This window comes from Cricetulus griseus, chromosome 3, assembly GCF_003668045.3.
Source record: "Cricetulus griseus strain 17A/GY chromosome 3, alternate assembly CriGri-PICRH-1.0, whole genome shotgun sequence".
NCBI lineage: Eukaryota > Metazoa > Chordata > Mammalia > Rodentia > Cricetidae > Cricetulus > Cricetulus griseus.
Genome location: NC_048596.1, coordinates 159,351,305 through 159,363,003, shown reverse-complemented (window position 1 = coordinate 159,363,003; position 11,699 = coordinate 159,351,305). Strand labels below are relative to the sequence as shown.

The window sequence follows — 11,699 nt, the reverse complement described above, 5'->3', positions numbered from 1 at the left end:
CAGTCAGCCTAGTCAAAAACAGTGAGTTTCTAGCTAGACATAGTGGCACATGCCTTTAATCTCAGCACTTGAAGGCAGAGGCAGGTGGATCTGTGAGTTCCAGGACAGCCAGAGCTACATAATGGACCCTATTTCTAAATAAATAAATATAAATCTTAGAGAGAGAGAGAGAGAGAGAGAGAGAGAGAGAGAGAGAGAGAGAGAGAACGCCAGGCGTTGGTGGCACACACCTTTAATCCCAGCGCTCGGGAGGCAGAGGCAGGCGCATCTCTGTGAATTCAAGGCCAGCCTGGTCTACAAGATCAAGTTCCAGGACAGACTCCAAAGCCACAGAGAAACCCTGTCTGAAAAAAAAAAAAAAAATAGGGAAGCTGGGTATAGTGGTGCATGCCTTTAATCCTAGCACTGGGGAGGCAAAAAGCAGGTGGATCTCTTGAGTTTGAGGCCAGCCTGGTCTACATAGTAAGTTCCAGGACAGCCAGAGCTACATAGTGGGAACCATCTTGAAGAAACAAAAATAAAATAGGGCCAAAGAGATGGCTCAGCAGTTAAGGGCACTGTCTGCTTTTCCAAAGAACTCGAGTTTGTTTTCCAGCACCCACATGACAGCTCACACTGTTTGTATCCCCAGTTCTAGAATATCTAACATCCTCTTCTGGATGCAGAGGAACCAGGCAAGCAAGTAATACATAGACTTACATGTAGGCAAATGCTTGTACACATAAAATAATAATTGCCAAACCAAGAAAACAGTAAAGCAAGCAAACTTGGCATGTCTGGGCTGGGATTGTAGTAGTTGCCTGGCTTAGCTAGTATACAAGAGGGCCTGGGTTGCATCCCCCAACACCATATACACAGGACCTGGAGTGCTGAGAGAATTTGTATTTGAGGTTTCAGGTGCTTGGAGCAAGGGGAAAACTGTTGCTTTGAGACAGTGGCTAACTTACTGATGTGAGTGGGCCTGGGGATATAGCTCAGTGTTTCCACTGCTTGTCTTTCATGCTAAGGGCTCTGATCACCATTTCTCTCCCACCAGTGAATAAAACCAAAGGTATTCCATCAAAATTTGGGGGTGGAGAACATCAAGAATGTCTGGAAGGCCAGGTGTGATGTCACCTGCCTTTAAGCCCAGCACTAGGTAGGTAAGAGAGATGAATGTGAGCTCCAGGAGAGCCTCGTCTGTATCAGGAGGTACAGGCCAGCTGCACAATAATACCCTGTATCCAACAACAACAAAAGCCCAGAGAACTTACAAATCTTGTAAATGATCTGGCTAGAGATGTTTTTATTGAACACCTATTATAAACCATTTTATTGAAAACCTATTGAACCTATTATAAACCATTTTATTGAACACCTGTTATAAACCATTTCATTTATTTTTGTTTTAATCCTCACAAGTTCATGAGGTAGGCACTCACAATTCCACTGCAAGGGAACAACCCAGGTCAGGTGGTGGTGTGAGGAAAGCAAAGCCACTTAAAGAAGCTGAGAGTAGGGGGGGGGGAAAAAAAGCAACAGCAGCTAGGAGAATATGGACCCCTAACCACCAGCAGCCCCAGTGGGAGACATAGCTGATCAAAATGGGCAGGACGACTTTGTGCAGGCATGGCTAGCTGGTGCAGACCTTTGTGGTCACCAGCATGCCCTGTACAGGATTGGGTGTCCGTAGGGGTACTGGTCCCAGGGTCTCAGGCTGGACTCTCTTCCTCCTCTCCAATAGGGCTGGGCAGCCAAGGCGGCGCCGGAGCTCGGGGCCCTGGAATGGGCACGGTGGTGAAAGGTTCAGCAGTCGGCCCCAGGATGGGGGCAGGCGGCTCAGGACACGTTGGGGGCTCGAGCTCCGGCTCCCTCAGGCTGGGGTCGAGCAATGGCTCTCCACAACTGCACTCAACGCCTCCGCTGTCCGCCGTGCCTGCACACCCACAGCTGGCCGCGGTGGACGCCTCGGACACGCAGCTGTTCTTACGCCTTAACAGCGACAGGCGCCGCCCCAGCGGACCCACAGTGCCGGCACCCGCCGGCAGGAGGCGCTGCAGAAAGTCCCCATGAGCCTCTCCCAGTGGGCCGTCCACGCCGTCCAGCCGCTGGAACTGCATGTCCTCTTTAGCCAGCCTGGAGGAAGGACAGGGGTCAGCACCGAGGCCTCGCTCCTTTGCGTTGATTCTAGTTTTCTGTTTTTTTTTTGTTTGTTTGTTTTTGTTTTTCTGAGACAGGGTTTGTTTATGTAGCTGTCCTAGTACTAACTCTGTAAACCAGGCTGGCCTCGAACTCACATAGATCCGCCTGTCTCTATCTCCCGAGCTCTGGGATTAAAGGTGTGCGCCACCACGGTCTGATTATCTGGTATTAGTTTGGTTGTTGTTTTATTTTTTTAGTAGAGGGAAAGATTAGGGACAAGAGATAAATTCCCAGGGGAGGTTCCTCTCTCTCTCTCTCTCTCTCTCTCTCTCTCTCTCTCTCTCTCTCTCTCTCTCTCTCTCTGTGTGTGTGTGTTTGTTGTTTGTTTTGACAAAGTCTCACTATGTAACTGTAAACAGACCTGAAATTCACTGTACAATCCAGACTGGCCTCAAACTTGGTGAAGGAACCTCTCTGTCTCCGCTGTCCTGGGACTGGCTACAGATGTGTGCCACCAAATCCAGGGCTCTCTATCTATCTATCTCTGTCTGTTTAGCAGTGTTTGAGGTGGAAGTTAGGACCTCTTGCATGATACACTAGACCCTACCTTCATCCCTGTCTTTTTTCTTCAGGATCCAGAAAGTGGATCCGAGGCACATGAGATTTTTACCTAGCTCCACCCACACCTTGTGTCACTCTGAGAGATTTAGCCATATCTTCTGGCACTACAATCTCAAACGTGGTCCCATCGTCTCTAAAAGACTTTAGATCTGCTCCCAGTCTCCAACTAATGACCAGTTCCCATCCCGGTCAAAGCCCCAAACTTGATCTCTCTACATAAGGAACTCCTGATCCCCTTGGCTCCACCTCCCAAGTGCTAGGGTTCCTGGATTACGCCACCTTTGTGCGCCAAATTGCCTAGTTTGGTTACTGGAGGCCCCCTTTGCCCCCCCCCCCATTAATGCCACGGACCCGTGATCCATCTGGGCCAGCAGAGTCCTAAGCCACGCCCCCCGGGCTAGCTCACGCTATGTCAAAGGTGGAGCCCTGGAACGAGGGCTGCTGCAGCAGGAAAGCCGTGGCCGCGGTGTAGGGCGCGCGAGCCTCTGCCGCGTCCCAGTATAGATCTTTCTCCAGCATAGCCAAGTCGTCATACATCTCGTCCACGGCTAGCATCGACACCTGAGGATGTGGACACGCAGGGTGGGGTGGGTGGAGCCCTCATGGTGTGTGACCAAAGAAGAAGGGCGAGTCTGGGACCACTTAGGAAACTCCTGTGACCACCAGGGGGAGACTCTGACCTGAAAGTTGCGGTCAATAAGAAAGTTGGTCTCAAAGTCGTCGTCGTCCTCTCCGAAAGGGTTGATGAGTTGCTCGGCTACCTGAGAACAGAGAAGAGAGTCAGGTGGAGCTAGGACAGTCTTTCACGCCCCACTCTTCCGTTCCGCCTCCCCCGCCCCCACGCCGCCCCACCCACCTTCAGCCAGCCGGCATAGAAGAAGAACTGCAGTAAGGTGAAGATGGGAACGCACAGGTCCAAGGTGTGGTCTTTGTAGCCCTGTGCAGGGTCGAGGAACTGACGGCCGATGAGGCAAGCCAGGAAGTAGCTGTACACGGCGATCGTCACTACCTGGGGGCCAGGCAAATGGAAACGAGATCACTTCTGCCCTCCCCCCACCCCCCGTGCCTCAGGGAGTGATGGAAAGATCAGGGCCAGCAATGAGCATCATCAGGGTGACTGAGTTTAAGCTGGCTTTCATTCCCTACACTCTGTAACTGAGAAGTGATCTCGCTATGTAATCTAGCCTGGTTTCAAACTTGGGGTCCTCCTGCTCAGCTTCCTGAATGCTGGGGGTAAGTACAGATGCGTATCATCATGACTGACCTCCGTTTTCCCTTAAGAGGAATGGGGTTTCCTAAGCTGAGTGTAAATGGAGGCACGGAAAAGTTACCTGGGTGTAGACGAGGGGTATGCTAATCCAGTCGTAGTGAAACAGCATCCCACATTTGCTCCGAAACGCATTCAGCTCCTACGGGCAGATGTGAGTCACGAATGGGCTGAACAACGAGTTCATGTGGAGATTAAGTGTGAGTACCCAGATGGAGAGAGGTCACAAGTCAGGAATTAGGCCGTTGTCTCCAGGAGCGACAGGGTATTTGGTTGTGATGTACAACTGGTTGGGGGTACCATGCACTACAGGGCTGCCCCCATGGAAATAAGTGCATTGGTAAGGGTGCTGGGACTACGGACTATCGGGAGGTGCGAGGCCAGCCGCCCTCGACCCACTCCAAAATAGAGAGCCACAATGCTCTCTATTCTACAGGTATACCTTCCCCTCAGGCCCACCTCCAGCAGCAGCTTAAGGGCACTGTTGTCGCGGATGCGCCCCTCCCGCCGCGCCTGCGCCGCCAGGCTAGAGAACCACACGCAGGGCACCCAGTACTTGTTGTAAGATGAGTTCAAGTTCTCGAACTTCTTGCGCTCCTCGCGGGTCATAAATCCTGGAGGGGGGGGGGTGATCCGAGGTTACTTGGACCGCTCTCCTGTCTGGCCCTGCCATCCTCTGGCCAAAGACTCACCAGCCTCGACCACATGGTCTATGGTGGGGAAGCGCTTGAAGACTGCTGTGCTGACCGAACGAAGGATCAGCACCGCTGAGAGCCCTGCGTAGCGCATGAGCGTGCGCCGGTAGAGGCGGCCTCGATCGTCGCGCCCATGCACGGTGCCGACCACCGCGCACATGAGGGCGTCGGGCAGAGGCATGCATAGGTACTGGTTCCACCAGCGATGCACCACCAGAGTCACGTAGAAGCCTGAGGGTAAGCCGGAGATGGAAGCTCAGCAGGGATTCAGGGGCCAAGAGTTTGGGAGCCCAAGTCGTGGGATTGGGATGACATAGGGCTTGCATCAGAGACACCTGGAAAAGGACTTGGGTATTCGGCCACCCTGAAGTTAAAGAGGTTGGAGCAGGCTGGGTTACCCTGGGAAGGGGGGTTGTATCCCGATATGGACGCGGAAACCCAGGGCCTGTGTTAGCTAGGGGCATGCTCTTCTAACCCCATGGAACTAGGCTTGGGGTATCTGGGTTGGAAACAAGGTGAGGACACTAGTGTGTGGAGGTGGGATGCACATCAGGGACATCTAGATAGATTTACCACCACAGCCACTTGTAGTCCCTGAACCCTGGTTATGAAAGTTTAGCCCTCAGCCTGAGTTGCTCGGGGAGTTTCAGGCCAGCCAAGGCTACATAAGGAGAGACCCCGTCTCAAATAAATAAACAACACACACACATAGAAAGAGTTTGACCCTATGCGACAGGGAGACCTGGGCAGGCTGGCCATCCCATCCATGTGGTGGGAGGGTCACATGAGGTTTCTGTGGGGCTAGGGGCCAGGCTGGATTTGAATGGAGTCCTATTTCGTCCCTGGAGGGAAGGGTCTCAGAATGTATGGGAGGATAGTGATCAGAGTGTACTGTAACCAGATGATACCCAGAGTCTCGGGACATAGGGTCATATGGGCACCCTCGAGGTGTGGATTCAGAAGTGGGAAGCCCTGGAGGTCAGATTTGAGTGAGGCGCCTTAGAAGGGTAGAAATGGCAGTCACCACGTAGTATGTATGTAAAACAGATTTCTCCCTTGTGTAGGAATAGGACACTCAGGGGGCACAACCTCACCAAGCACGAAAGAGACAGGGATGAGGCTGGCGTACTGGTCGCAGTACATGACAAGCTTCTCGAAGTAGCGCTTCTGCTCCTCTGCCAGTAAGAAGCTGCGGGGTAGGGAATGCAGTGGCTACAGGTCTCTCCTCCACTCCCCATCCCTTCCATCTGGAGCAGGTTCCCAGACCCCACTCCAGGTCTCACCGGTAGGCGGCGCTCAGCGCCATGTAGAGCCCCAGGAAACACAACAGTTCTCGCCACAGGAGCTTGTAGATGCTTCCGCGCCACAGCAGCAGCAGCTGCGAGAAACCACCGAAGCGGGCATTCGCCACTCGGGCTGTGTAGGTGACAGTCATCGCTGTGCCGGGCCAGTGTGGCTAATGGAGAAGGGGTTAGCCTGGGCGCCGGTTGTGAGCCAAAGGGAAAAGGCTGTGAGGAGACGACCTGGGAATTTCAGTTGCAGGTGCCAGCCAGCAGACATAGTGCACTGTCCTCACAGCACTAGGGTGGTCCCCACCCGCGTCCTGTTATTCCATCCCCCAGCCCCAGGTCCTGGCTCTCTCCCCAGTTCCCTTCTCCTCATCTTGCTCACTCCTCCCCTAGACTACTGGTCCAAGCCTCTTGGGTTTTTAGTTAGGTCTCCCACCTCCAAACCTTTGGATTAATCTAGTCAATTTTTGAATTGCCCGCCACGTCCCCTCACCCCCATTCCTTTCACCTGTACAACGCTCAACCTCCTGGACTTCCTGAGTCCTCAGTTTCTAAATTCTCAGAACTTCAACCCCCCCCCTCCCCAACTTACTGCCCATTCTCCCAACCTTGGTTCCCTTGCTCCACTCCCTTGATCCTACAGTCTGCCCTAGCAGACTCAGAGTCTGGGGCTACTGTCCCCCTCATATTCACAACTGCTCTGAATGGAGTCTTTAAGGCTCTAGGTCCTCATCTGTCCCATATCCTTTCTATCTCCGATAGATTCCAGCCCACGCCGAACCCCCATACTTAATCCTCCGTCTCTGACCCCTCCTTCTACTCCAGGCCCTCCTTTGCTTCCCTTTCTTGTTGCCCCTCCTAGCTCGCCCCCCTCATCCCCCCACGAGTCCCCCAGGAGTCCTGCCCAAAGCCTACCAGGGTAGGGCCCTTAATTCTCCCAGGTCTGGTCATTCTCACCTGTGTTGAAGGTGGCAGTACAGGGACAGACAGGGACAGAGACTGAATGGAAGGGTGGCTTCAGTGTTGGGTGGGGCCGAAGCCAGACTCTGTGCAGGACGGGACCTGGGAGAGGCTGCCCACGCCCACTCCCCAGGTCCATTCTCTCTAGCTGAGCTACAGCCTCAGAACTTTGTTTGGAGAAGGTATGCCAGTTTGTCTCCTGGGCAGGGGGGTGGGGTTGGGTGGGGTGGTGCTGTGTGTGGTAGGTCTGCCCTGTACTTTCTTGCTCCTCTTTGTCTCCCTCCCTAGTAGGCAGAAGGAATCTACAGCTGGAAGAGAGGGGAGAGGCTCCCTCCTACACACACACACACACACACACACACACACACACACACACACACACACACGTTACCTTTCGGTTACCTGTGATCACCAACTGTCTCAAAGATGCACACCACAGTGTAGGTAGACCCTGGCACACATTTAGCTTCCCCTAACACAGCTTTACTTAACCACCGTGGCAATTCACACTGTCACACAGAGACTTTCAAGGTCAGCCAGGTATGCTGGCACCTAAGACAGGAGGACTGTCATGAGTTCCAGTCTGGGATATAGGGTGAGACTGCGTCTCAAAAAGTCAGTAGAGGGGCTGAAGAGATAGATGGCTCAGTGCTTAAGAGTTTATACTGCTCTTGTTGAGTTTGTCGCCAGCACCCACTCTGGTATCTGACAACTACCTGTAACTCCAGCCCCAGGGGATCCAAGGACACCTGAACTGAGGTGCATATATTTTTAGTATTTGGGCATCTGTACTGTGCTGTCCTTGGGGTCCTGACAGGATACGCCCTCAGCTGCAGCCACTAAGAGCACCACCTGTGCATTCACTACATTCCCTTTTAAAAGGTGGGTCTTGCCCACCTCTCATCTCTTTCTCTCTCTTTCTCTGCCTCTCTGCCTGTCTCACTTTCTCTCCCCCACCCTCTCTCTGCCTTTCTTCTCTGCTGCTCCTGTCTCCAGAGGCCAGTTTCGCCTCTCCCCTCCCCCTTTCCCCATTCTCTTAAAAAAAAAAAGCCCTCCACATGAGCTCTGTCACATGGTGTCTTTCTCTCTCACATTGCTTTTTAAATTACAACACCTATCCCCACACAGGCATAGACACATGTACACATAATTGAAAAAGCAGGACTGGAGATATGGCTCAGGGGTTAAGAGCTCACACTGCTCTCGCACAATTCGGTACCTAGCCCCCACATTGTTGCTTACACCTGTCTGTAACCCCAGTTCCATGGAGTTCTGATGCTCTCATTTTGCCTCCTTAGGCACTAAGTACTTATGGAGTGTATGTTTGCACATGTAGGTGAAACATCCAATATAAACAGCCCAGCGGTGTTGGTGCATGCCTTTAGTCCCAGCATTTGGGAGGCAGAGGAAGGTGGATCTCTGAGTTAAAGGCCAGCCTAGTCTAGAATCTGGTCACATAGTGAGTTCCAGGACAGGGCAGTCAGGACTACATAGAAAAATACTGTCTCATGAAAAAAAAAAAAAAAAAAAGGAAGCCACTTCTTTAATTCTAGCATTAGAGAGGCAGAGGCAGGCAGGATATGTGAGTTTGAGAACAGCCTGTTCTACAGATCTACATAGAGACTTCCAGACCCTCTCCCCACCAAAAAGTCTATAAAGGTGCATATCTATGATGCTAGCATTCTTTGGGAGGTAGAGGCAGGAGGATCACCAAGAGGAGATAAAGACACCAACCTGGGCTTCATAGTGAATTTGGGGCAAGCCTCAGTTTGCTACATAGTAGGATTCTGTATAAAAAATAATGCTTGGTTGGGAGGAGGCGAGAGTGGAGGGAGTTGGGAGGTTAGGAGGGGGGAACTGGGATTGGAATGTAAAAGATAAATTAATAAAAAAAATAATGCTGGGCAGTGGTGGTGCACACCGTTAGTCCCAGCACTCCAGAGGCAGAGGCAGGTTGATCTCTGTGAGTTCAAGGCCAGCCTGGTCTCCAGAGTTAGTTACAGGACAGCCAGGGGATACAATAAAATTCTGCCTCCAAAAAACAAAACTGAAAACAAACAAACAAAAATGTCATACATAAGCTCATGTATAAGCTTAATCCTTGAAGTCTGTATAAAGCAACTCCACAAAGCTGTCCTCTGATCTACACACCCCCCCCACCCCCACCCCACCAACGTTTCATGTTTGAAGTCACCCAAGGTACATGTAGCCTCACTCTCTTCCCTCCACTAGAGCAAGAGGTTGTAAGGCAAGTGAAACCTGGAAGCAGCCAGTTCTCAGCTCATGGACCTACACTCGCTGCTCCGAACAGCCTTATAGGAAGGCAGAAGAAGCAGGCCAGGGGCCTGCCTTCCTGTAAGCTCTTGTCATATGACAAGGACTCAGGAGAGCACACAGCCACCAAGGCCTTCCCATCCATAGCCACAGACATTCAGTTTGAAGTCTCCCCCTCTGTACAAAGACACATCCAAAGTCACATGAGAAGTGTGGGGTGACCTCCCTCAACACAGTAGAATACAATCCTAGGGTCAGAGCAAGCCCTTGGTGGTCCCTGACATTTACCAATTTGCAAAGGCTGTGGGTAGCTTAATGGTAGAAGACTTGCCAAGCATTTGTGAAGCCCTAGGTTCCATCCCTAGCTTGGCAGGGGGATGACAACAGGGAACTTTTCTTAACATTCTCACCAACTCAAACCCCAGTGACATTAATGCATTTGTATATTAATATATTTAGTCAGGCATAGAGGCATAAACCCGTAATCCCAGCATTTTAGAGGCCACACATTCAAGGACAATCTAAGTTATATAGTCAGGCCCTGTCTAAAATTAAAAAAAAAAATGCCTCATTTCAATGCTTCCTTTATGTGCTGTGTACAGAAACACCCAGACATATACTCAGATCTCATACTCAACAATGTCCTGAATACATAACCAGGCACATAAATCCTTGTCCCTACTTTTGGCACTGATTCGAGAGACAGATGTTGTCTCTTCAGAGACACCAACAGGAGGGCCACTCCCAGTCTGGCACAGAGAGCACTCCTGCTGCCACCCCCAACTTCAAGCATGTCCACAGACACATGGGTATGAGAGGGGCAGAGGCTCAGGGGTCCAGCCTGGGAAGGGCACTCTTGAGGTCCTCATGAGTTCCTTGGTATCTACCTGTTTAGCTGCAGAAGTGGGAACGGCCCAGTGCAGCCCACTGGGAGGCCCATCTGGCCAGGACACAGTGTTCCCAGGCTGGCAGATGTCTGCCCCACCTGGGTAAATTAGGAACCAGCCTGGGCTGGCCACCCTTGGACCCATATCTCCGCTGTCCAGCTGCCCAGCAGCCTATAAACTCCAGCAACGATAGCTGACTGGGGTGACACTGTAGGACCTGGGAACTGGACAGGCTGTTCTTTGAGACTGCCCTGACTCCCCGCAGCTTATCCCTTCTCCACCAGCACACACATTCCCACACAGTTCCCGATCCCCAGCTGGTCTGGAGGGCAGGTTGCCTAGTTCACATGCCCTCTCACGGCAATGGCACCATTCTTAGTGAGGTCTGAGTCGGGTGCTGGAGGAAAACCTGTTATTTCCACCAGCCTCATGGGCAAACCTTATCTCTGATGATACAGCTAGGATCTGAACCCGGGCAGTATGGCCTTGGAGTCTGTGGTCCTTCTTCCTGCGGCCACTTCCATTGGCTTACTTTTGTCACTCCAGCGTGCCCACACCAGCTTGCACACACAGGAGTCCAGCAGCAGGACAAGTCTAGGCGGGTGATTGGGTTTCCTTTGCATGCATTCCTCGGCACGCCTAGACCCTGGGTGTACCAGGAACACTCCTGAGTCATGTATGTCTCCCAACACCCCTTCTTGTCCCCTCACACCAAGCAACTGTGGCTTGGAACTTGAAAACACTCAAAGGTCATGTTTTATTCCCAGTCTCTCAGGTGTCCATTACAGGGTTGCTCAGTGGGTGTAGAGAGAGGGCAGGGAACAGGGGTCCCAAAGGTGTACTAAGAATTCACGCCACAGTTCAGGTCCCCAGTTGAAGGGCTATGGGAGTACAGCTTGGACAGGTGGGGCCCGTGCTGGGGAGCCTCGGGAAACCTTCTCTGAAAGCAGGTCCAACCTCAAGGGAACCTCCAGCATCGTCTGCCTCCTGCTAATCCTCATCAGTCCCACCCCAGGAGAGGCTGAAAGCATGTCAGGAAGGCAGGAACTAGGGGTGTGTATACAGATCCTTAATCCCCAGTCTGGCAGGCCAAGTCTCTGCCCAGGGCGCCCACTAATTCCCAAACTAAACAGCAGGTGGTATTGGGCTCATTGCCTGCTTAATCCGTTCCCTACTAGCCTGGGGCTGGCCACAGGGCCCAAAGATTCCCACACTCTTGTTTTTTTTCTTTTTCGACACAGGGTTTTTCACCTGTTTAACAGCCCTGGCTATCCTAGAACTCACTTTGTAGACCAACCAGGCTGGCCTCGAATTCACAGAGATCCCACCAGCCTCTTCCTCTTGGGATTAAAGTCCTGTGACAACACACCTGGTTTGAGTTTTTAAGGAAGGGAGCTTTGCAGCCCTAGCCAGGATATCTTTAAGACAGTCTCTTTCCACAGCTGTTACCACAAACAAATTATCACCCTAGGTTTGCTATGGATGGATCCCTATGTGTGTGAGTGAGAGAGATGACTTTGGTGCAGTGTACAATCTATGTGGCTGTACACAGGTGCTTACCTTCCCATGCCTCCATTAACAAACA

At 51.9% G+C, this 11,699-nt stretch overlaps 1 protein-coding gene across 1 annotated transcript; it reads right to left on the bottom strand.

Annotated features, from left to right (window-relative positions):
• Positions 1-780: 780 nt before the first annotated feature.
• On the bottom strand, positions 781-6,525 carry Best2 (bestrophin 2). The gene is made up of 9 exons (XM_027406259.2): positions 5,988-6,525; positions 5,799-5,893; positions 4,702-4,935; positions 4,469-4,623; positions 4,074-4,151; positions 3,599-3,751; positions 3,423-3,503; positions 3,149-3,303; positions 781-2,115 (listed from the first exon to the last, which is right to left on the bottom strand). The coding sequence occupies exons 1-9, from the start codon at positions 6,137-6,139 to the stop codon at positions 1,692-1,694; spliced, it is 1,527 nt and encodes a 508-aa protein (XP_027262060.1). The 5' UTR covers positions 6,140-6,525; the 3' UTR covers positions 781-1,691.
• Positions 6,526-11,699: the final 5,174 nt, after the last annotated feature.